Genomic DNA, 27028 nt, shown 5'->3' on the forward strand with positions numbered 1-27028 from the left:
GATCACGCATTCGCTTTGCCGTGATCCCCTGATGTACCTGAAACAATAAACTGAAAGTGTAAGCTCGAGAGCTTAGTGAGTTCCCCCAAAATACCGATACACATACAGTCCATATAAACATATCATAACAAACTGAAAAACATGTAATGGGTCCCCAACTTTACAGACTGGATTACCCCTGAGCCCACAGTACGAGTCTCTCTTTAGCCCGTAACTGGAATGCTCCCGAGCCCACAGTACGAGTCTCCCTTTATCCCGTAACTGGAATGCTCCTAAGGTCTGTTGGCTACCGCACGGAGCAGTACAACCTCAACCTATCCCGCATAACATATAACATACCACATAACCACTGAGCATGCAATAATCATATAACATCACAGGTAGTCCTACAGGTCTACCTAACTGGCATAACTACTAGCATGCAACACTAACTTATACTCAACATCTAACACTGCTAGGATAACATATCCAATGGGCCGACCTTGGTGCCTTAGACCCCTTAGTATAGTGAGGATAACTCACCTTGCAACTGTCGTCTGAAACTAGAAAGCTCAACTCCCGGATCACCAACACGAACTCCACCACCTATAGTTACCATAAAACCCTTTTTCATAAATCTCCAAATTACCAGAATACCCTCAGAAGTCAACTGGTCAACTTTTGGTCAAAGTGAAAGTCCACAGTCAAAGTCAACAGTCCATGTTGACTCGACTCGTCGAGTGCAGTTCACCGACTCGTCGATTCCTTCCGGAACTCGAGAAGTCGTGAAATCCTTGATTGGCTCGTCGAGTTCCCCTTTAACTCGCCGAGTTCATACGTGTCCAAGAATTCGGAGAAACCCTAGCGGACTCGCCGAGTCTTCAAACGACTCGCCGAGTTCAAGGCAATCTTCAACGGACTCGCCGAATTTGTTTATCAAGTCGACGAGTTCATGACCATCTTCATATGACTCGCCGAGTTGACTATGAAAATCGCCGAGTCCTTGCAGACCTTCATCCATGCAGACACTTTTCAAGCCATGCCAAGGTTCCAGATTATAGATCCAGCTTCTAAGGCATGTTTATCACGTAAAGTTGCAAACTTTACACGCATGCAAGGCCCTAAAGGCTCTAAATGACCAATCTAAGCTTCTAATGGAGCTTTACACCATAGGAGAGTCTCATCCTTGCAAGAGCTGGAAACTTAATGGACTTTGGACTCAAAAGAGGTTCAGATATGAAGTTTCAACTTCAGATCTAGCTCCCATACCGAAATCCCTTCATGAATAACTAAAGAAAACCCTAGTTTCCACATATGAATGATTCTAGAAGAAAAAGAGGTTAAGATAACAGCTGGTTACCTCCAAAACGTGCCCAAACTGAAGTAGACTCTGGATCCACACAGAAATCTTGATGCTAGCCTCTTGATCTACAAATTTCCTTCACAAAAGTCACTTCCCAAAGCTCCAAAACACTCTCCAAGCTCGCACTCATGGAAATTAGGGTTTCTGGGTCTCAAGAGGGTGATAGAGGACAGTGGGAGGCGCTAATGGTCCAATATATAGGGTGCAAAACCCTGAAAATTAGGGTTTCCACTGCCAGCTCCTACTCGTCGAGTCCCTCATGCCGACTCGACGAGTCACTCATTAATTGACGTGTCCTGGCCCGCTGCTAGTCGACGAGTCAAGCGCCAACTCGTCGAGTAGACCTTAGACATGAAGTCTAAATGGAAAAATTAATAATACCTGACGGTTGGGATGTTACAGCGGATGTGTGGATAATGTTATTGTATGAGAATTACTAAGAGAATAAATTGTTTACTATTGTGAATACATTCAATCTTACACAACTATCGTCATTTTCATTCATTCTCACTAATTCTTATTCGTTTTTGTTCTGATGCATCCTTTTTTACTCATTTTCATTTTTACAGAATACGACTCAATAAACATTCTGACAGAATGTGAATAAAAAAAAATCTATAATAACCTTATAGACGATTTAATTAGTGAGAATACGTGATAATTACAATAGTTATGTATAATTGAACGTATTCAAATTATCAAACAACATATTTCTTTGTCATTCTCACAGAATAACATTATCCACACGTCTTCACAATAGATGTCAATCCACATTTGAACTCAGCTCTCTCTCTCTCTCTCTCTCTATATATATATATATATATATATATATATATATATATATATATATATATATATATATATATATAATAACCTTACACGAACGTATTCAACTGTGTAATAAAAACAAACAGTAGGAACCTTCCGAGTTAAAAAAATAAGTTAGGGACCAAACGCACAAATTACACTAAACCATAGGAACCATTCGTGTAATTTGCTCTATATTTTAGGACTGTAATGACTGTGGGCCATATTTTCAGGGATGTGCTAAATTGACCTATGTTTTCTCAACCAAAAAAAGCTTAAAAACTGCTTCTATATGAACGAAACAAGGGGACAAAAGGCTCAAAAATATATGATCTTGATAAAAGCGTGCGGACTATTTGATTGCTGATTACCAAGTAATTCAGTGAATATGAGTTCTATCGTGTCAAAGTCTCAATTACAACATAGAACAAACCTATTTCTTTCTTTCTTTCTTATTTATTTATTTATTTTTATATCGAGCTTGTAGAATTGGTATACTTTGCATAAAAGTTACGAAAATAATTCAAATTTCAAGAGTCATTCAATTATATTAGCATTTTACTGCTCTCGAGTCAAAATTATCTAGCAATTAGTTTTGAAAATTAAGTATATTGATTTTAGTAAAAAGAAAATTTAAGTCTAATTACAAAATAATAAGAAATTAAGTTTGTTTTGTTGTTTATTTCAATCTAATCAAGTTTGTAATCAATCATCATGTGTCGTGTACGTATCAATTTGCTTGTTATTGAGTTTCTCCCCGAAAAGGGTATGAACCCTAATAATTTAAATCATGCTAGACAATAAATTCCTAAATATTAGGCAAAAAAATATCATGCGCGTTTTTGGCCTTGGAAAGATGTTAGGCTTAAGAAAGCAACACACGTTCATATTAATTTGGCTCTTCGAGTTTTCATGGTTGATTGACTTGATTCTTCGACTTGTTGCAAGGTTCTATGGTTGGATTTGTGTGACATTCTTGTTATACATTGATTATCAAATACATATTAGCAATTTGTCATAATACATTGATTAATTATCATATCCAAATTATTTTATTACAAAATTGCTTTCAAGTTTTCTAGATTATTCTTATTTTCTTTGGTCTTTTGGGGTTGCATTTAGATTTTTTATGTTCTTGGAAGGAACCTTTATCAATGGTGGGAATGAAGGAACCTTCATTTTGGTCCTAAAACCATGAACAAATGAAGTCAAGAAATTTATAAATACAAAATGGTTCCAATTAAATATATAAACGGCCCACAAAATACTTTAACGACATAAATACCACAAAACCTGCTAAACCTTTTATAGCCGGTCAAAGTTATATAAATAACACAAAAAACTATTTTGAAGACCCTAAGGTGTACCAAAATTATTTTTTATGATGATTATGGAATAAATGGAAAGAAATGGTTGACGGATATTAACCGACTCCATTGTTTTAGTTACTACCAACCTTGGCCTTGGGTGTATTCTTTCATTTAATTTGATTATGAGGTATTACCTAAACTAAAAGATTGAGGTTTAATATATATATATATATATATATATATATATATATATATATATATATATATATATATATATATATATATCTTTTTCAAAATAAAATTTGACTGAAATGAAATGTGTTCAAGTTTGCAATTATAAAACTATTGAGACTTGAACCGACAAACAAGAAGCAAGTATCAGACATGATAATGTATGAAACAAAAAACAATATAAAAGTACACAAAAGAAAAAGGAAATACAAAATGAAAAACACAAACTTACGGAGTTACACTTTTGTATAATATAGGAGTAATACTATTTACTATTGAGAGCAGTTTTTCTAAGAAGACAAATGGCCTGGGTGAGCACTGAATCAAGTCCATGACAGTGAAGGACGGCGGCTTATGCCCATGGCTGCCACCACTACCTTACAAAACACTTGACTCCAACCAGACTAAACAATAACCACCTATTTATTATTTTTGTTTTTTAAATTAAATTTGTCAAAATAGAAAACTTTGACCATCTTTTGATCTTATTTGTCCTGTGACACTTCATTTTCTTTTTGGGGCTAAATTAGCAGTCACTAGAATACTAGATGGTGTGAGATTCAGACTTTACCTCAGTCAAAGATCGGATTACGTGGGTTCAAAGTTGATCATTTAAGGCTTAATGCTACTCAATGTACATGTTTTGATGTTGTTGTTATTGACATTAAAACCATATTATTTTTATTTCCGTTTTCTAATGTGCCTTTTTGTATAGCATTAATCTTGCTACCTATGAAAAATTATGTCCCAAAAAAAAGTAACCTTTGTTATTTCTTATTTGGGAATATGACTTATTAAAGTAATTAACTTTTCGGTAAGTTTATATTTGGGTAACTGTCTTTTTTTTTACACATTTAGGTAACAAACTTGTTGGAAGTGTTCACATATGACCATTATGACCTGCTATAGCAGGTTAAATACTAGATGTGAACGCTTTCAACAAGTTCGTTACCTAAAAATAGTTACCCAAATATGAACAAAACGAAAAGTAAAAATCAAATTACACGAATGGTCCCTGTGGTTGGGGGAATTTGTGTTTTGGGTCCATAACTTAATTTTTTAACTTGGATTGTCCCTATTGTTTATTTTTGTTGCGCGTTTGGTCACTGTCTTACCTAAAAAGACTATTGTGCCCTTATTAATTTATTTTTTAATTAATTTTCTTATTTATGCATTTATTTTTTACATATTTAAAAAAATTAATAGACCCCACATATTTGTATCTCCTCGGATGATCCCTACTGTTTATTTTTTAATTAATTTATTTTTTTAACTCGGATGGTCCCTACTGTTTATTTTTGTTACGCGTTTGGTCCCTGTCTTACCTAAAAAGACTATCAAACGGCCCCTAAGATTACCTAAAAGTAAAAATTAAATTACACGAATGATATGTGGGGTATATTAATTTTTTAAATATATAAAAAATAAATACATAAATAAGAAAATTAATTAAAACATAAATTAATAAGGGCAAAATTGTCTTTTTAGGTAAGACAGGGATCAAACGCGCAACAAAAATAAACAGTAGGGACCATCCAAGTTAAAAAAATAAGTTAGGGACAAAAACACAAATTCCCCCGAACCAGAGGGACCATTCGTGTAATTTAATTTTTACTTTTCGTTTTGTTCATATTTGGGTAACTATTTTTTTTGTACACATCTAGGTAACGAACTTGTTGAAAGCGTTCACATCTAGGATTTTACCTGCTATAGCAGGTCATAATTGTCATATGTGAACACTTCCAACAAGTTTGTTACCTACATGTGTACAAAAAAAAGATAGTTATCCAGATGTGAACATACCGAAAAATTAATTACCTTAATAAGTCATATTCCTTTTCTTATTTAAACGAACCAACTATTTTTGTCACAAAATTAGTATACTTTCAAAAAAGAAAACACACTAAGGTGGCAAACTTTACAATTGGTTTAGTTGTAAAACTATGTATTAAGCAAATATTTTTATAAATGTGTCAATAAATTACATAAGAAAAAATTAAAATATTGTCGACAAAATTAAAATGATGACCTCAATGTATTTCGTACATCATACTACTTATTTTAAGGATTTTTTAATGCGATTAACTCGGATTGTGAAATTAGTGAGAAACATATAACTGATCCGTCGGAGAAGGCTACCCCACCTCCGTCTCTCCTCACAACCACTTGGTTCACCCTCCAAAGTAATAGCATAAAGCGAGAGAGAGTTGCAGATAAAAGCTCAAAAAGTCATGGAGAAAACCGTGAGACTCAAAACTGTCAATGTATTGTGAAGCATTAACCTATTCTTACCTACTCTGCATGTTTGTGTGTGACTGAGAGACAGCCGGAGATATTACCGGACGGTGTTCGACGGAGAAGAATGGCCGGGTTGGTTCAAGACCGGAATGGAGAAAAACGGATGGACAAGCAGATTGGTTGCATGTCTGGTTTCCTTCAGATCTTTGACCGCCAACAGATTTTGGCCGGCAAACGCATCCACTCCACCAAGCGCCTCCCTCCTTCCACCGTAAGCTCTCTGTTTTCTATTTGTTTTTAGTGTACTAATTCCTGTCGCGAAAATGTAACTGAACAGAAATATTAATGGTGGTGTTAAACTGATTCCTACAGGGATTCCCTGCATCATCGGAGACGGTGAATTCCGTTAAGTCGCCGGAGTTTTCTGGAGAGGTAGGAAAGACAGAGCCACAGAAACATGCGGTGGTGGTACCAGCAAGTCCAAACAGTTCTCAATCATCCGCGGCAGAGAATGCAAATGTCCGCTCGATAGCAATGCCGGAGATATCACAGCTGTTGGTTCCGAGAGAGGTCCGTATCAACAATGCAGTTGCATCAGTCAATGGTGCCAATTGTAATAGCAAGGTTGCTGAAGGCGATGACAAGCAACGGCGATCCCCCAGCGTCATTGCGAGACTCATGGGACTCGAGCCATTGTCATCTTCCGATCAGAAAAGTTCACAGCCCGTTACAAAACTGACGCTACGGAGATCTGCTTCGGAAGCTACGGATTCAAGAGATCTGGTTCGCTCAAAATACATCGACGGCAACAATTTCCAGGTGAAACTGCCGAATCATTCCCAAAAGAGAACCGTAGAAACTATTGTTAGAGATGAAGGGAGAAATGTAAGTAACAGAGAATCCTCAAATGGTAGTGCCATGAAATCAATGCGAAATGCATCGGGAAATCCGAAGTCTGAATCTCCTAGAACGTCTCCATGGAGGTCGTCTCAGCAAAAGAGAAGCTTCTTTGATTCAGCGGATTTTTTCCCGGAGCCAAATCAGATGACGGTGTCGATGCATGGAGATTTCGAGAAGAAATTGAAGATGAGAGGGATGGATGAACAGTCAAATGATCTAGGCACATTGAAACAAATTCTTGAAGTTTTGCAACTTAAAGGTCTTTTGCGTTCTACCAGACCTCCAATTAGAGACCACCAGCAAAATTTCGTCTACGATCGGAATCTGCCTTCCGACGAATCCAGCATAATCCTCATGAAACCTTCGCGTTCGGCAGCCTCAAAAGTTGATAATCAGAGATCTGCAAATGATTCTCGAGGACCGCGTAGATATGCTACCGAAATTTCTCCGTCCATTAGTCCAAAACGGGAAGGTGGAGCTGTTAATCGGACCGGGAGGAGTCCGGTGAGAGCTAGAAACTCTTCGCCCACTCGAATCGAGAGTAACTTAAAGAGTTGTAATTCAATTGTTAAAAGGAGACCATTAAGCATTGAAATCCAAAGAAGAGCAAATGACTCCTCCGATTCACTTCGAACTACGCCAATTAATTCTCCCAAACTTACACCTAAAAGAAACCATTCCTCAACTAACAGGTCTCCGATACACCAGAAACCGATGGAATCATCCTCGTTTAATTCTCCAAAGCAACGGATCATCAAAAACGTAGTTACAGACGACGAATCATCCTCCATTTCTGAAAGCACCTTCAGTACACCTTCAACAACCGATACAGAGGTATATAATTGTCAATTACTACTATCACCTGGAGTCCTCATTTATTCGTTTTATTCCTTCTAATTTCGCCTAATTACAGAGATCCAAATGGGAGGGACTCAGAGAAGGAAGATGTTCGTTACATAAATGTGACAAGTTGCTACATAGCGTAGGTAAGATGAACAGTACCACTGAGTCATCGCCGATTTCAACCACAGTTCTACCGAGTCCGGTGTCGGTCCTTGACTCGGGATTTGACAAGGACGAGTCGTCGTCTCCTTCACACAGCATTGATTACAAAGGTACCCCCAAAACAAACGTTGATTGCGTTCACATGACACTTACATGTTTGACTTATTATTACACTCTTGTTGCTTCAACCAACTGACGTGGCATAACAAATTCTTATATTTTTTTATTTTTTTTACGGATCAAAAATATATTTAACCTTTGCGAAACGTACTTTTATACCGTAAACACTACACGTTATTAAAGATCAATATTTCTCAAAATTTTATGTTTTCAATATGTGGTCAAACTGAAAGTACACAGTTACTGTCTTCTTTAAGATGGAGTATTCTAGTAGTAAATTTAATAGCATTCAAGTGATGTACTACTGGAAATCCTGAAGATAATAGAACAACTGTAACTAATGTCGGTGTTTAATGCCCTATTTTTACATGATCGCTGATAGATCTATAAAACAAAAATATTCGTGCAATGTGTCTTTTCAGCATTAATTAGGTATGGAAATTGGGATTGATTTTTTGCTTGTTTTGTTACAGCAACTCCAGCCGTTGATTTTGAAGAGGATAGTTGGAGCTCTTCAATATTGGAGACGAAATCAACAGAACACGAAGAATTCATATCGGATGACTCTGATTTCATTTACATTTCTGAGATACTTGGAGCATCGCATTCGCATCATCTTCAGGAAGATTCCAATGTCTTCTTCTCGATCGAGAAACAGTTATACAATACCAAAGACACATCGAAGGTCTCTAAACGCCAACGAAAGCTCGTGTTCGACGTAATCGTCGAAATCCTTGAGAAAAGTAGACAGTTTCCGCCATGGAAGAAGGTGGTTTCCTTTACAGATTCCGGTATGTCTCTAAAACAGATATGGTCTGAATTTCAGAAAATCCGAGAGATAAACACCGGCGATGGCCTATTGGAATTGATTACCGGTGTTTTAAGGAAAGATATCGTCGGAATCAATGATTGGGAAGATTATCCAATCGAGACGTCGGAAGCGATACTGGACATCGAACGGATGATCTTCAAGGATTTGGTGAACGAAGCAATCCGAGATCTAACTGAATTTTCCGGCAGATCAATGTTTTTGAGACCTCAAAGGAAACTAGTTTTTTAAAGCTTCAGAAATTAGTTTAATCTAATAATTTCCATGCTCTTTTTCTCCTTTAAGATATAATTTTATTCCTTAATTTTGTTTTTTTGGTTAGTTTTGTTAAACCACCTACCTTTGTAACTAGTACTGTATTTGATTCTTACTTTTGTTTATTAGTGTAACTATAGAAATCTTGAAAGAAATATTATACTTAGAAATATGAACATCTTCGCCTCCTCTACTGGCCCTATTAAAAATAGAACAGATACGATTATTATAATATTTAATTTATTTTTGGAAACGGCGATTTTATAAAAGACGGAACAAAACAATACAAAGCCCCGGCCTCAGAGAACAAAAGCCAAGGCGAAAGGAAACAAGAAAGAAAGGTTACAAAATATTGAAAGGGCAACATCCTAGTCAGGCCCGTCCCAAGTCGAATTGAACAAAAGCCAAGGCGAAAGGAAACAAGAAAGAAAGGTTACAAAATATTGAAAGGGCAACATGCTAGTCAGGCCCGTCCCAAGTCGAATTGAGGCCCAGGGCAAAAACAAAAATGAGACCCTTCAAAATTTAATAATCACAAACAATAATACAATGATGGTACGGAGACAAGTACATGAGTACTTGTTATTAAATTAAATATATAGTATGAAAAAAATTGAAGCGGATTTAGAGGATGTGAGTTAAATATTAAAACCAATAAACCATTAGGTTAGTGCAAAAAAAAAAAACAAAAAACAAAATAAAATAAAAACGAACAATCAAACCATTTTGAAAACTGACACTTTGGTGTCCGGTAAAAAAAAAAACAAAAAGATGAGTGTTTGGAAAAAAAAATCATATTTTGGTGAAAACCCTAAAAATAAAAAAACTTGAAAATGGCCTGCATAACCTATAGATTAGCTTGAGTTTTTGTTAACAAATAATCAAATAATAGTTATTATATATTAATTGATTTTTTGTTAACAAACATAAAAATAATAGTTATTATATATTAAAAGAGGATGTAGGGTAGAAAATCATATATGAAAAATATGTATGATAAGGACTAGATAAACATCAAAATTTTAAATAACATAAGTGTTTGACAAACCGTTACTTTATTATGTATGATAACGACTAGAAAAACACCAAAATTTTAAATAAAATAAGTGTTTTGATGGTTTGTCAAAACCGTCACTTTGGTGTCCGGTAAAAAAACAAAAAAATAAGTATTTGGAAATTTTTTTTGATGAAAACTCTAAAAATATAAAATGGCCTGCATAACCTATAGGTTAGCTTGATTTTTTGTTAACAAACATACAAATAATAGTTATTATATATTAAAAGACGATGCAAGGTAGAAAATTTCATATAGAAAAATTATGTATGATAAGGATTAGAAAAACACCAAAGTTTTAATAAAATAAGTATTTGGGTGGTTTGTCAAAAAAACAAAAAGACTGAGGGACCATTTAAATAGCTTGAATGAACACAAAGAAGAATGCATGGGCTATTTTTGTAATTTGAATTCCAATTTTCAATAAAATGAAGCCTAAGTTATTAAAAAATACATAAAAAAATTGAGGTGTGGTACTGTAATAAAAGAGAGCAAAAGTAATTATTTCTTGTTAATTCAAAAAGCACATGCTTATAATAAGAATCGAACCCACGCGCGCCTATAAAACTTACCTATGCTTACAACAATACTAACCAACTCATCTAATGGAATCTTGGTTAACTTTTTAACACGGCCTATATAAATAAAGTATCAAAGAATTTTAATTTTGGGGCCCAAGCCGTAGCGAGGCCCGGGGCGGTCGCCCACCTTGCCCGCCCTATTAGGCCGGCCCTGATGCTAGTCCGCCCAATTACAAGCACAAAGATTACTCCTAAATTTAACCTAACTGAAAGTCACAGTAATTATGCAATCCGCCGTTTTTGCAGGGGAAGAGTATTTTTTGTTGAAACCATGTCGTTTCGTGCCTTCCACAAGAACCAAAGGTAACATTAAATAACTGATAACAAAATTGTCCTCTTCTTTGGACAACGCCCCCAATTAACAACAAAATTGATCATCTCCTTAACTGAGTTAAAAGTAGGAAAGGGGAAACCACACCATTTGAAAATCCAATCAAGCACTTCACGCGCATAAGGGCAACCCAACAAAATGTGATCAGACGAGTCGATGCCAAAAGAGTAGAGGTGACAGGATTTGGGTACGATTATACCAAGACGGGTAAGAGCGTTGGCTGTGAGGATTCGATCCAAGCAAGCACCCCAAACGAAAGCAATAACTTTAAGGGGAACCAACTTTATCCAAACCGTCGGGTTGATTGATCTGGAAGTAAGCATAGAATCGATGATATGTCTAAGGTTATGAACATAAAAAATGCCATCAGTCGAAAGACTAGATCTCCAAATATCTGGCTCATCTGAAAGGGAGAAATCATTAATAATGGCGCGCAACTATCCCACTCCTGAATCTCAATGGGATGTCTAGGTTTTCGCTTCCAACTCCACCTAATAGCGTTTTGCACTAATCTCTCAGAAACCATGCATGATTTCTTTTAGTCGAGATCGAACAGGTGAGGGAAACGAGATGAAAAAGATGATGGGTTTTAGGTAAAACAAATAAACTAGAAAACAATTCCTAAGTTCACATGCAACCTACTTTGGATCTATGTTTTAACTATTGAACATATAACTTTGAATTGCAAAACAAGAACCCTAGAGGAGAGAGGCTAATTTCGAAATTAACAAACTAGGGTTTAGGAGTTCCATACCTTTCAATTGTTATAGCAAACAATTGATAATCCTCTTGATCTTGATCTTGATCTTCTTGGAAGCTTAGCACCACAAATGTAATGCCTCTATTGGAATCACACCCAAGAACTAGCAAGAAGGAAACTTGGAGGAGAGAGGATGGAGAGAGTATGCAATTTCGGCCTTAGGGTTTCTTCCAAAGAAATCAGTGACCTCAAATGTGAGCCAGGAGGCTCCTTAAATAGCTGAGGGATCTAGGGTTTAGGGAAAACCCTAGTTATCCTTTGCTTAGGGCCTAAGCAAGATCCAAAGGCCTTATTTGGACCCCTTGGACGAAATCTCTAGGGTTTCCCCTAAGAATTTCGTCCACCTCCTTCCAAGGGGGTTCTGGAACCTTCCACTCAACTATTAGTTAATTGCAAACTAGTCCCTGCACTTTATAATTAATTCTTTTAACCCCAAAATTAATTCTGATTAATTTCTGGCTAACTATTAATTAAACATAATGATTTCTAATTAATATATTAATCTTTTAACATATTAATAAATCATTTATATTAATTTATTAATCTTATAAATTAATATCTCTCCTTTCATAATTTCCTTGTCCAGTTGCTAGGTTGAGGGCAACCCAAAATGACTGTGCTGCTATCAATTCAAGTACATACCAATTATAGTTATGGGCTTAGACACCTAATCCAACAGTCTCCCACTTGGATAAGTCTGTAACTATAATTGCTAGTATGCCTTCTAAATTTGACCAACAAATTATAGCTTCCAAAAAGCTGCTGCCGAACTCTGACCCAGTCAGTTACGTGTCCTAAGATAAGTGATCATATAATCCTTCGTTCTGCTAAATATCCCTAGACAAAAGACATGGAATGTAATCAATCTCTTTGTCCAGAATCTATGTTTCCCGATTTCTGATTTGTGATGATGTAGGACTTCTAATTGAACACATCAATTTAGTCCTGGCTGGGCCCAGCACATAAGTCAACACCAAATCATCGAGGGGCCCACAGATATCGCTTTTCCTATTAGGGCAAAAGGAACGAATAAACGTTGACTCATATGCTTGTATCTTTTACTCATCAAATTATACATGACAATACGTTTTATAACACCAAGTTACTGATGCGTTTTCGTATCACCAATGCATGACCGACTTGTAAATTGCAACTCATATATCTTCGTTTCAAGATTATAAGATATTATCGTCTCAGTATTACTCGTGATGAATTCCATGAAGTGATACTCTGAGCGAGGGTTTATCCAGTACTCAAATCTCAATTTCTGAGTACTCATGAACGTTGCAGCAATTCTATTGCCATGTCTATCCTTAGACAATCTACAATCCAGTTCATGACAGTCTTAATTCACTACTTACTTCCAAAAGTATGAGTGACTGTGGAGTTTGAATAATCTTATTATTCGGGAAGTAAAACATGCAAAAATGAAACACAATAATAAACAATTGACAAAAGGCAGAAACCAAACTTATAAATAATACTTTATTATTTAATCACCAAAAGTCAATTACATTTACTTTGTTACAAGTTTCAGAATAAAACTAATCTAACTACTAAAACTAATATCATCTTTCAGTCCTATGCTCCGAGCATGCTGAATATGCTTAGCCCTACTCAGACCCTTTGTGAGGGGATCTGCTGGGTTATCTTCAGATGACACCCTCTTTACTATAAGATGGCCTTCTTCTACTCTATGTCTGATGAAATGGTACTTTCTGTCGATATGTCTGGTTTTACCATGATCTCTCGGTTCCTTTGTCAAGGCAACCGCTCCTTCATTATCGCAGAACAGTTCCATAGGCTCCTGGATGGTTGGAACAACTCCGAGATCTCCGATGAAGTTCCTCAACCAAGCTGATTCTTTCGACGCTTCACTCGCTGCTATGTACTTTGATTCACAAGTAGAATCAGCCACCGTATCTTGCTTCGAACTTTTCCAAGTAACTGCTCCTCCATTCAGTAAAAATACCCATCCCGATTGAGAACGGAAGTTATCTCTATCCGTCTGAAAGCTGGCATCACTGTAACCATCTACTCTCAAAGTATCATTGCCACCAAGTACAAGGACCCAGTCCTTTGTCCTTCGCAAATACTTGAGTATATTCTTAACTTCTATCCAATGAGCTCTACCTGGGTTTCCCTGATAGCGACTGACCATGCTCAAAGCAAATGCCACATCAGGGCGAGTACATGTCATAGCGTACATGATCGATCCGACAGCGGAAGCATAAGGTACACGACTCATGTCATCTATTTCAACATCTGTACTCGGGAATTGAGTCTTACTCAATTTGTTATTGCTCTGGATAGGTAGCTCTCCCTTCTTGGAATTTTCCATACTAAACCTCTTTAGTACCTTATCCAAGTATGTGCTCTGACTAAGTCCAATTAGTCTCTTCTTTCTATCTCTCAATATTCTAATCCCAAGAATATAGGCAGCTTCTCCAAGGTCTTTCATGGCAAAACACTTTCCAAGCCAAGACTTAACTTCTTTCAAGGTTGGAACGTCGTTACCAATGAGTAATATGTCATCGACATACAACACCAGAAAAGTTACTATACTCCCACTAGGCTTGATATACAAACAGAACTCATCTTCACTTCTAGAGAAACCAAACTCTTTGACTTTCTCATGGAAGCAAAGATTCCAACTGCGAGATGCTTGTTTCAATCCATAAATGGATTTCTAAAGCTTGCACACTCTATTGGGGAACTTTGCATCAACAAAACCCTCTGGCTGACTCATGTAAACATCTTTAGCCAACTTCCCATTAAGGAAAGCAGTTTTGACATCCATCTGCCAGATTTCATAATCATGAAAGGCAGCTATGGCGAGCAATATTCTAATAGATTTAATCTTAGCCACTGGCGAGAAGGTCTCATCATAGTCAACCCCTGGGGTTTGAGTGAAACCTTTTGCAACCAGTCGAGCCTTGAATGTGTGCACATTTCCATCCATGTTTGTCTTCTTCTTGAAGATCCATTTGCACCCAACTGTCTTACGACCTGGTGCACTATCAACCAAATTCCAAACTTGGTTGTCATACATGGACTTAATCTCGCTGTCCATTGCCTCTTTCCACTTGGATGCCTCTGGGCCTGCCATTGCTTCCTTATAAGTGACTGGTTCATCTAAGTTTACCAGTGTTCTGTCACTTATGAATGTGTCACCATCTGAAGTAATATGAAAACCATACAACTCAGGTGGCACACTCACCCTAGTGGATCTTCTAAGAGGTAATGAGTTATCGATTGGTTCAACAGGAACTGTTTCCTCTGGTTGAGTGCTAGTGTCATCTAAGGTTCCTTCATTGGCTGACTCTTGAATTTCTTCAAGGTCAATAGTTCTCCCACTGTCCTCTTTGAATATGAGCTCTCTTTCAAGAAAGACTCCTCTTCGTGCTACAAAGACCACGTTCTCACTAGGCCTGTAGAACAAATATCCAAAAGACTGCTTTGGTTAACCAATGAAAACACATTTCTCACTTCTAGCTGCTAGCTTGTCGTGAGTCTCTCGTCTTACGAAAGCTTCACAACCCCAGACTTTAATATGTGCTAACGAGGGAACTTTCCCAGTCCACATTCCGTGAGGTGTTTTGGTAACCTTCTTTGTAGGGACAAGATTGAGGATGTGGGCGGCTGTCTCTAAGGCATACCCCCAGAAGTGAATAGGAAGCGAAGCACGACTCATCATAGAACGAACCATGTATAACAAGGTTCGATTGCGCCTCTCAGTTACACCATTTAACTGTGGTGTCCTAGGAGGAGTCAATTGTGAGACTATCCCACATTCTTTCAGATAGTCGTTAAACTCGATACTAAGATACTCCCCGCCTCTATCGGATCTAAGTATCTTTATCTTTTTGCCCAATTGATTTTCGACTTCATGCTTAAACTCTTTGAACTTTTCAAAAGTTTCTGACTTATGCTTGATCAAGTAGATATATCCATATCTGCTATAATCGTCAGTGAAAGTCACATAGAATCGATTAGCATCTCTTGTAGTTGATCTGAAGGGCCCACACACATCTGTGTGTATGAGATCCAACAGACCTTCACCTCTTTCACAAGACCCTGTGAATGGTGATTTTGTCATCTTTCCCAAAAGACAAGATTCACACATATCATCTGATTTTAGGTCAAATGATTCCAACACTCCATCCTTTTGGAGTTGGGCTATGCGTTTCTTGTTAATGTGTCCAAGACGACAATGCCACAAGCATGCCTTGTCTACACTATTAGACAAGTCAATATTAAGTACACTATTTCCTAAGCTATCAACACAAGTCACTGTTTCATACACACCATCACAAGGTAAAGCTTCAAACATAAAAACATCATTCTTATAAACAGAAATTGAACCATTCAAATCATTAAAAGAATATTTGAAACCTTGTCTGAACAATGCATGAAATGAAATAATTTTTCTCGTCATCTCAGACGAATAGCAACAATTTATTAAATCTAATCTAACATCATTGCTAAGCAGAAGCTGATAAACTCCGATCTTGGTCACTGGTGAAGACTTTCTGTTTCCCATGATCAAGTTTATCCTTCCTCGCTTTATCTCCTCACTTTCCTTTAGTCCCTGCAAATCAGAACAGATATGAAAACCACATCCTGTATCAAGGACCCATGAACGAGAAGATAATGAGTTATTAGCAGAAATAGTATAAATACCTGCCGAAGATGGCTTCACTTTGCCATCCTTGATATCTTGCAGATATTGTGGGCAAGATCTCTTCCAATGCCCCTTTTGATTGCAGTAAAAGCAAACGGCCTCTTTTGGATCAGAAACATGGGGAGTGGAACCATTGGGCTTAGCCTTTGGGCCATTACTAGACGACCCAGCTTGAGCCTAGCTCTTCCAGTTTTGCTTGGGAGGACCTTTCCTCTTTTTCCCCTTTCCCTGTCTAATAGCCAACACAGGGGCACTTGTAGGCGTGGAGGGTATACTTTTACCCTTCATTCCTGCCTCAGCTGTCTGCAACAAGTTGTGCAATTGGGCCAAGGTCTGCTCAGTATTGTTCAAATGGTAAGTTAGAATAAACTGACCATAACAATCAGGTAGTGAGTTCAAGACCATGTCAATGGCCAATTCCTCATCAAAGTGAATGTTGAGCTTGACCAAATGCTCTATGTAGCGTTGCATTCTTTGCACATGTGACACAACCGATTCCCCTTCTTTCATCTTGCAAGCCATGAGTGACTTGACTACTTCAAACTTTTCTTGACGAGCTCGCTTATGGTACTTTTCCATAAGGTCCTTGTTTATCTCAAAAGGCCAGTAATCCTCATAGTACCTCTGCAGTTCTGGGGACATGGTTGCCACCATGATGCACGCCACTTTGGTAGCATCATCGTAATGTTTCTTGTAGGCAGCAAGATCTTCAGGAGTAGCTTCAGACTCATCAAGCTCTTTGAGCTCCTTTTCAAGAACATATTCTTTTCTCTCAAAACGAAGAGCCATCTTGATGTTGCGCATCCAATCGTTATAGTTTGAGCCATCCATAACGACTTTGGAGCAGATATTGAGCAAAGAGAAGTTCTGGTTGGAGGAGGATGAAGCAGAAGTGTTTCCAGGAGTAGACAGAAAAGAAAGAAAGTTTTAGTTAGATTTCAAGATACCTCAATATAATAACCCAAAGATAAAATATCAAGGTTAGGATCCAACTATGAAGATTCACAACTTAGAAATGGGATGCCAAGATCCAAGTGTAAATTTCATAAAGGTAGGTGAATGACGATTCACCAATTCCACCATTAGACGAAACAAACGAAGTGAAATTCCTAATTCTTTTGAGATACATTGAAACTATTCAATGGCATGTTTTAATCTCAGATTATGCTCTTCTATTTGTGACTGGGATGCCGAGGATCACAAACAAGATGTGAATAACCATGCAAATGTGCTTGGTAACCTCATTATCTTTATCATTAACTATTGATGTGCTGGTAAACCACACACGCTCCATCAAAATGACAATTATGAGATACCCATTACTACTCTTTATTAGTGCCCTTTAGTGTGCTGGTTAACCACACACGCTCCACTAACGACCAATAAAGCATAATGTGTAATTTCATGGATTGCAATTCAACAATTATAGCAATTCAATTTAAAACAAACAATGGCTCTGATACCACTGATGGGTTTTAGGTGAAACAAATAAACTAGAAAACAATTCCTAAGTTCACATACAACCTACTTTGGATCTATGTTTTAACTATTGAACATATAACTTTGAATTGCAAAACAAGAACCCTAGAGGAGAGAGGCTAATTTCGAAATTAACAAACTAGGGTTTAGGAGTTACATACCTTTCAATTGTTATAGCAAACAATTGATAACCCTCTTGATCTTGATCTTGATCTTCTTGGAAGCTTAGCACCAAAAATGTAATGCCTCTAATGGAATCACACCCAAAAACTAGCAAGAAGGAAACTTGGAGGAGAGAGGATAGAGAGAGTATGCAATTTCGGCCTTAGGGTTTCTTCCAAAGAAATCAGTGACCTCAAATGTGAGCCAGGAGGCTCCTTAAATAGCTGAGGGATCTAGGGTTTAGGGAAAACCCTAGTTATCCTTTGCTTAGGGCCTAAGCAAGATCCAAAGGCCTTATTTGGACCCCTTGGACGAAATCTCTAGGGTTTCCCCTAAGAATTTCGTCCACCTCCTTCCAAGGGGGTTCTGGAACCTTCCACTCAACTATTAGTTAATTGCAAACTAGTCCCTGCACTTTATAATTAATTCTTTTAACCCCAAAATTAATTCTGATTAATTTCTGGCTAACTATTAATTAAACATAATGATTTCTAATTAATATATTAATCTTTTAACATATTAATAAATCATTTATATTAATTTATTAATCTTATAAATTAATATCTCTCCTTTCATAATTTCCTTGTCCAGTTGCTAGGTTGAGGGCAACCCAAAAGGACTGTGCTGCTATCAATTCAAGTACATACCAATTATAGTTATGAGCTTAGACACCTAATCCAACAAAAGACCCACCACCTTTCCAGTCATCGAGCCAAAAGAGGGTGTTAGTACCCGAGCCAACCCTTGGACTTGGTAATCCTCAACCGAAAACCAGAATTGGACCTGGTAATCCTCAACAGTTCGATCCAAGGTCCATCAATTTCTGCAAAATCGATATGGTCCAAATGTACACCCTAGTTAGTGGTTAGAAGTTAAATTTATCAAGTTAATTAATTCGTTTACGTTTAGGTTTACTTAATTCGCCTACGCATGAGTTTGAATCCAGGACCTCCAACCTAAGAAGTTTTCACCTCTACCAAGTGTGTTAGTAAAGCTTCTTTTGGCATAAAGATATATTTAGCAAAAAAAGTTGGACATTATAACTTTTATTTGTATAACATAATTTGATAAAAAAATAATTATAAGCTTACAAAATTACCGTAACAACTAAACACTTTTAAAGGAAATGCTATTTGAATGATTGGCTTTTTATACTAAGATACATGTTTGAAACTCATAATTTTAAACAATTTTTTTATTTAATTTAAGTTTTCTTATAACAAACGTTAAAGTTGAAAGTTTTTAAAAATTCACGTCAAACTTGCCAATATAAAAATTTTAAGCTAATTTATATTTTTATTTAATATAACTAATATAGTTAGTATTTATCTCTATACTAGGTTATAACCCGTGTACCACACGGTTGATAAAAGTAAAATAACATAGACTAAAATTTATCATTATTGGCTTTGAATACAAAGTTGATACTTCACTTTCTTATTAAGTATTAACTTGTTACAAATTTGTATTTATTTATATTTCTTCTAACTGCAAGAATTAGCAACATACTTTTATTTATTTGAGTATTATAGCATCCTATTTTTATTTATTTTCTATTAGAAAAATGTTTTTTTTATCAAGGCATTACAATTTATGATGTACTTCCAATTTCTTATTAGGAGATTATACTTCAAATGTTATTTTTTAAAAAGACACACACACAATAAAGAACGATGGAAAAATCTGGAAGACAACTTGGAACCTTAATTAAAACATGGACCATTTTCAGAAAGGTTCTTAACACAATCACAAGTTCATATGGAACTTCAAAATTTATACTAAACAAGATAGAACAAAATAACATGAAATTAGACTTTAATTTTCCATTGTGTTTTTTCACTTTGCAGCCTTTAGAATTTTTTAGTATTACTCCAGTATCCTCATCCTTGAATATTCATATTTTCATCACTGCATCAGTGCATCTGCGTCTTTTCTTTACTCTGGATGCAACTGAAAACGAAAAAAACAAAAATAACATTTCTACTGTTATTTCCACTTCAAGCTTGAAAATGTTAGCTTTTTTACTTTTAAATGTTTGACCACTTACTTGATTTGGAGTTAGAACTTGTACTTCTTGATTAATTGGTTGTAAAGCAAAAACATATAAAACATAATTTTCTACACGCTTTGAAATGACATGATAATAGACAACCTCGGTTATTTGGGAACAAAATTAACATAACATTCATAACCCAATAAAAATTAACCCAATAACTAATAGTTTATAAAATTTCTATAACTGCATGACTTTTTCATAGTATAATGTTGCATGCAATAAGATGAAATAAAAGTAGGATGTTAAATATTAAAAAGTAGCTTGTCATGTGTGGCTTAGAAAGGAAGGTATCATGTTACTATTGGCTTAAGAATGAAATTACCATGAACTTTTTTACCTTAAAAATGAAAGCAACGTGATATTTTTACCATAAAAACAAACTTAACATCTTATTGTTCGTTTAAATATAAAAGTAGAATACTATTTTTCATTACAAATGAAAGTAACCTGTTATTTTTGGCTTAGAAAAGAAAGTAGTATGCTATTTTTTCCTTAAAAATGAAAGTAGCATGCTATTTTTGGCTTAATAATGAAAGCACCATGTTTTTTTTCCTCAAAGATGAAAGTATGATGTTACTTTAGCCTTAAAAACGAAAGTAACATGTTATTTTGTTCTTAAAAATGAAAGTAGCATGTCATTGTTGGTTTAAAAATAAAAATAGAATGCTATTTTCTTATAAACGAAAGTAGTGTGTTAATTGTGGCTTAGAAATGAAGTAGCATGCTATTGTCGGCTTAAAAATGTAAATAACATGCTAATGTTGGCTAATAAATGAAAGTACCATGTTCTTTTTTTACCTTGAAAATGAAAGTAGCATGCAATTTTATTTTAAGAAAAACCTTTCAACTTGGAAGAGCTATAATTCGGGAATGGAACTAAAAGGGTGTTTGGAAGGAATGGAATTGTAACGCCCCATTTCTGGTATGTGATTTAGATAAAGTAATTTTCATTTTCTTAAGGGATACTCGACGAGTCTGTAACCCAACTCGTCGAGTAGGGACGGGATGATCACGCATTTTAAGTTGGCTACTCGGCGAGTCCATATGAAGGGACTCGGCGAGTCTGCCTGTCTGGATGAAGCCCTAATTTCAAGGGTTTGTACCCTATATAAACGTCATTAAAGCCTCCCACCCCAGCCTCCAGCACCTTTAGAGCATTTCCCCTGTAAACCCTAGCCCCCATTGTTGAGCTTGAGAGTGTTTGTGCTAGTTTGGAGGTTTTGGGAGAGAAAGAAAGAAGGAAGGATCCAAAGGAGAAGAAGAAGATCCAGAGTCTCTTGATCATCAGCCTCACATTCTGGTACTAAAGCTTGTACCTTGCTTGTTATTTCCATTTGATAGTCTTGTATGCTTAGATGTGCTTCTTTTTGGGACTTTTTGGATCCAAACTCGAGATTGGGACTCCTATAAGGAAATGGATCTTAGATCTGAGTATATTTGAGCTGTAGGAGCTCAAAGTAGCTGCCTTTATGCACCCAAGGTCGAGTTCCAAACCCTAAGACCCCATTGTTAGCTTATTTTGATGTTCTAGCCTCATTTCTTCATGCATGCACGTAAAGTTGGAAACTTTACGTGTAAAACCAACCCTAAGAGCCTAGATCTATGATTTGGAAGCACTGAAATCGATTAGAATCGACTGTATAGTAATAGCATGCTTGGGACTCGGCGAGTTGTTCTTCAACTCGGCGAGTTGTTCTTCAACTCGGCGAGTTGTTCTTCAGGCTCGACGAGTTGTTCTTGCGACTCGGCGAGTCGCAGCCTGGTCATGTTCATATGATGAAGGAGAACTCGACGAGTTGTTCATACAACTCGGCGAGTCGGATGAAGTTAGACTCGATGTATGTATCGAAGAAGAACTCGTCGAGTCTTCGCCAAACTCGAGGAGTAGAAGCGAGTAGAGGACTAGAACGGATGAAAGGGACTCGGCGAGTTGGCGGCCCAACTCGGCGAGTCCGGTCAACTGGAGATTTACTTTGACCAGGAAGTTGACTTTGACCGGGGGTAAAATAGTCATTTCACCCCCAGTTTAGTTATCAGTATTTGATTGAGTATATTTATGGGAATTGTAGCCGGGGGATACCGGAGCAGCAGCAGACAGTTCCCGAGTAGCTTTTTCAGCATCCAGCTTACGAGGTGAGTTTCCTTCCAGTAGGAACGGGTCTACGGCCACAATGCCGGCCCGTTTAGTTAGCAATAGTTCCGGACTTCGGTCCGATGCAGTAGTCCAGTGTGCTTGATGTCTTTGTGATTCAAGCATGTCTTTATGTTATGTGTTTCGGACTTCGGTCCGATGCAGTATGCAGTATATGTGCTATGTTAGTAGTTATGATTATGCTATGCTATGTTCAGTCAGTTTCCGGACTTCGGTCCGATGCAGAGGGCAAGGCCCTGGTTAGTTCCGGACTTCGGTCCGATGCAGAGGGCAAGGCCCTGGTTAGTTCCGGACTTCGGTCCGATGCAGTTTCCGGACTTCGGTCTGATGAAGAGGGCAAGGCCCTGGTTAGTTATGGACTTCGGTCCGATGCAGTTTCCGGACTTCGGTCCGATGCAGTGGGCAAGGCCCATTAGTTGTTTTATATGTTATTGTATGGTATGTGGTAGATTGGGGGAACTCACTAAGCTTTGTGCTTACAGTTTCAGTTTTTGGTTTCAGGTACTTCCGCAAGTAAAGGGAAGAGCTCGGGATGATGGCATGGCACACACCACAGTTTCAGTTTTATCCTGGGAGTTTTATTCAGATATTTCGATATGATTGATACAATATTTGTTTAGACACAGTTACTTGACTTTTGAGTTACTCACTCTATGGTTCTTAGTATGTATGACATTCGATGATGTGATTTTAGTAATATTAAAACAAAAAATTTTGGGTCGTATTTTGGGATGTTTCAAGTTGATATCAGAGCCATGGTTTGAGGGATTCATGCACACTTTCGGGTATGACTGGACTCAAACTAAGGAAACGGTAAAAGATTTTTCAAAAGAAAAATGTTTTCGAAAGAAATTTTTGAAAAAGAAACTTAAAAAGAAAAGAGTTTTGAGAAAAGGAAAAGGGTGTGGTGCATGCGATCGGCCGAGCTCAAGTAAGCACTCCCAAATTACCCATACAAGTTTATGTTATGATCATCAGTTTCAGTTTCAGTAGAACAGCATGCTAGAATAGGACTAAGGATCTAGGAGGATGCCTTATGTGCCTGCTATATGTGTTTCAGCTATATGATAATTGCATGCTAGTATTGAGTAGACAGCAGTAGGATAGCCTGTTTAGGTTATGCCTGGTAGTATGAGCTTAGTATTGTATGCTAGTACAGTTTCTTGTTATGAGGATAAAATTGCTTGAGTAGTCTCCCGTGTCTGAATGCTGCTTGCTTCGTGCTTTGTGGGACTCAGAGTGATGGGAATTAGCCATTAGGTGAATACGTCACGTCACATGTGAACAGGGTTGAATAATCTCAGAGTGCTAGATTTGGCCCTATTGCGCAGCTCTTGTTTGAGTCTAACCGTTGTAGGAACGAGTCTTTTACTCGAAGGATTATCTGAGCCTCGCCACATGTGATGGTATTCAGGTAATGGCTAATTGGCATTACAAGGAGGCCTTCAGCAGCTGAGGACTGGATTGGGTGGAGTCAGAGATTTCCCTAGGGCAAGCCAAGGACGAGAGTAGCAGAGATCAGTAGCAGTAGAAGTGACTTGGTGGAGTCGAGGCAGTACTTGAGGAAAGTACGGATAGATGTGGAAGGTAGTATGGGCCCGTACTACTGAAAGCAGAGGATCCGTACTTGAACCAAGGAAAGCTGAGATGAGACCAGGAAACTGGTAGTAGTAGCGATCCCTCGATATATATCAGTGTTTCTGACGTTTGTCATGATGTGTTTTCAGAATGGTGGTTTTACGCCCTAGACCAGCAGTCGGCAGTTCAGGTGCCGGAGAGGGATCAGGATCAGGCCCGGAGGCCGGGCAGTTGGACGAGCAGACTAGGGAGTTTCTCTCTTCAGAGATTACTCGCACTATACTTGAGCAGACTCCTGTGATCTTCGGTTCGATCAAGGAGGGTATTTTAGAGCTGATGGACGAGAGGTTGAGCACCTTCCGTGCTGAGGTGGCGACTATGATGGGGTCGCGCACACTCACCTTCAGGGAGTTCTGGGCTTGTGGAGCTCCAGACTACCATGGGGCACGGGATCCCATTGCGAGTACCAGTTGGTTGGCGGATGTCGCCAATGCGTTCCACACCAGCAGATGTCCCGAGGGGGACAAGGTCAGACTAGCATCTTGTCTTCTGAAGGACATGGCACGAGATTGGTGGGAGGAGGTCGGACATGTCATCGGGGATGACGCAGCGCTTGATTCCATGACTTGGGCTGATTTCACTACCAGGTTCAGAGCCGAGTTTACACTGGTTATTGAGGTGCATCAGTTAGCCAGGGAGTTCCATGATCTCACCCAGACTACAGAGACAGTGGCGGAGATTACCGCCAAGTTCAGGGAGAGGGCTCTTCTAGTTCCTCAGTACGCAGCTGATGAGGAAATGAAGAAGGCCCGTTATCATGAGATGTTACGGAGTGATATCCGCCAGTTTGTGAGCCGGTCCAGCTGTAAAACGCTGGATGATATGATTGCGAGGGCTCGGGAGAGGGAGATAGATCTAGAGATGGAGAGGAAGAGGAAGCCAGAGGTGGCTTCTGGTATAGGGAGTTCGGGCAAAAAGCCCAAGGTGTCAGATCACAGATCCAGGGGACAGCAGAGCCACAGTCGGTGTGGCAAGTGTGGGAGATTGCACGATGGGGCGTGCAAGGCAGGTAGTGCCGGTTGCTATAAGTGCGGCCGGACCGGGCATATGAGTAGAGATTGTACAGCTACTACTACCGCCACCGCAGCATCTGATTTGATTTGTTTCCATTGCAATCAGAGGGGACATAAAAAGTCTCAGTGCCCGAGTTTAGCAGCAGCAGGGAAGGTGGCAGCACCTGTCCCTGCTACCTTGAGGATTACAGACGGCCGTCAGGGCCGGGGTGAGACGCCAGTGGCGAAGAGTAGAGCTTTCCAGATGACAGCAGAGGAGGCGCGAGCGACTCCTGATGTGGTGACAGGTATATATTTTCCTTTTATCTCCTTATAAATATTGATCGTTTCTCATGGTTATATGTTTACATATAGGGTCGTTCTTAGTGAACGGCATTTCAGCTACAGTATTGTTTGACAAGGGGGCTACCCGATCATTTGTGTCTCTTGCGCTTAGCAAGAGGTTTAGAAGAGCTCCGGGGGAGATGGATTGCCCACTAGAGGTTGAGATAGCTGATGACAGGACCGTCAGGGTCGCGAGAGTTCATAGGGCGTGTTCGATGCAGTTATTCGATGAGCAGTTTTCAGTGGACTTGGTTCCCATTCCCCTGCGAGGGAATAAGGTTATAGTGGGTATGGATTGGCTGAGCCCCAATGGGGCGGTGATTGATTGTGAGCTGCAGTTAGTGAGGGTTCGCACTCCCAGTGGGGGAGAGTTAGTGATTCAGGGCGAAAGGCCACAACGCGGACCGATACTGTGTTCAGCAGCGAGAGCGAGGCGCTACGTTCAGCAGGGTTGCGCAGGGTACGTCGCCTATGTCATAAATGCCCGGGAGAAGGGTAAGGCGACAGTTGACGATGTGCCAGTAGTACGAGAGTACCCGGACGTATTCCCAGAGGATTTGCCTGGAATACCTCCGGAGAGACAGGTCGAGTTTCGGATTGACCTGGTTCCAGGTGCGGCTCTGATAGCCAAAGCACCGTATCGGTTGGCTCCTCCTGAGATGCAGGAGTTGTCTACGCAGCTGCAGGAGCTGCTAGACAAGGGTTTCATCAGGCCGAGTAGTTCACCATGGGGAGCCCCAATCCTTTTTGTGAGGAAGAAGGATGGGTCGCACCGTATGTTCATAGATTACCGGGAGTTGAACAAGGTAACGGTGAAGAACCGTTACCCACTTCCGAGGATAGACGACTTGTTTGACCAGCTTCAGGGAGCATCTTGGTTCTCCAAGATTGATCTACAGTCAGGATATCACCAGATGCGGTTCAGGGATGAGGATGTGCAGAAGACCGCTTTTAGGACCCGCTATGGTCATTATGAGTTTGTGGTGATGCCGTTCGGGCTCACCAACGCTCCAGCCGCGTTCATGGATCTCATGAACCGCGTATGCAGACCGATGCTGGATCGGTCTGTGATAGTGTTCATTGATGACATCTTGGTTTATTCCAAGACTCAGGAGCAGCATGAGGAGCACCTGAGAGAGGTGCTAGAGACGCTGAGGAGGGAGAGACTTTTCGCAAAGTTCTCCAAGTGCGAGTTCTGGTTGCGCGAGGTGCAGTTCCTTGGACACCTCATCAACCAGAAGGGTATACTAGTGGATCCGGCCAAGATAGAGGCCGTGATGCAGTGGGAGGTCCCGAGATCTCCAACTGAGATTCGGAGTTTCCTAGGATTAGCAGGGTACTACAGGAGATTCATTCAGGATTTCTCCAAGATGGCAGTTCCGCTCACCCGACTGACCAAGAAGTCGGTGGTGTTTCGCTGGGGGCCTGAGCAGCAGGCAGCATTTGAGACCCTCAGGCAGAGATTGTGCGAGGCGCCGATTCTCACCCTGCCAGAAGGAGTAGAGGATTTTGTAGTCTACTGTGATGCTTCGATCACAGGTATGGGAGCAGTGTTGATGCAGCGAGGGCATGTGATAGCTTACGCCTCTAGACAGTTGAAGCCTCACGAGGCTAACTATCCGACGCATGACTTAGAGTTGGGGGCGGTAGTGTTTGCCCTCAAGATTTGGAGACATTACCTCTATGGGGTCCGCTGTATCATTTACACGGATCACAAGAGTTTGAGGTACCTCATGGATCAGCCGAATCTGAACATG

The 27028-nt window shown here is 38.9% G+C and overlaps 1 protein-coding gene across 1 annotated transcript; it reads left to right on the top strand.

Moving 5' to 3' along the window:
* Nucleotides 1–5829: 5829 nt before the first annotated feature.
* On the top strand, nucleotides 5830–9209 carry LOC145137266 (uncharacterized). Its single transcript, XM_079071409.1, has 4 exons — nucleotides 5830–6199; nucleotides 6301–7662; nucleotides 7742–7943; nucleotides 8427–9209. Exons 1-4 carry the CDS (start codon nucleotides 6053–6055, stop codon nucleotides 9011–9013), a joined length of 2298 nt encoding a protein of 765 aa, XP_078927535.1. The 5' UTR covers nucleotides 5830–6052; the 3' UTR covers nucleotides 9014–9209.
* The last annotated feature ends 17819 nt before the right edge of the window (nucleotides 9210–27028 follow it).

Source organism: Lactuca virosa, chromosome 9, assembly GCF_052849685.1.
Source record: "Lactuca virosa cultivar CGN04683 chromosome 9, Lactuca_virosa_CGN04683_v6, whole genome shotgun sequence".
NCBI classification, from domain to species: domain Eukaryota; kingdom Viridiplantae; phylum Streptophyta; class Magnoliopsida; order Asterales; family Asteraceae; genus Lactuca; species Lactuca virosa.

Bases quoted from the DNA above. Each gene is read 5' to 3' on its own strand.
- LOC145137266 (XM_079071409.1), top strand. From the start codon at position 6,053: ATGGCCGGGTTGGTTCAAGACCGGAATGGAGAAAAACGGATGGACAAG. The intron at 6,200-6,300 runs GTAAGCTCTCTG...TGATTCCTACAG, and splicing joins AGCGCCTCCCTCCTTCCACC to GGATTCCCTGCATCATCGGA. The intron at 7,663-7,741 runs GTATATAATTGT...GCCTAATTACAG, and splicing joins CTTCAACAACCGATACAGAG to AGATCCAAATGGGAGGGACT.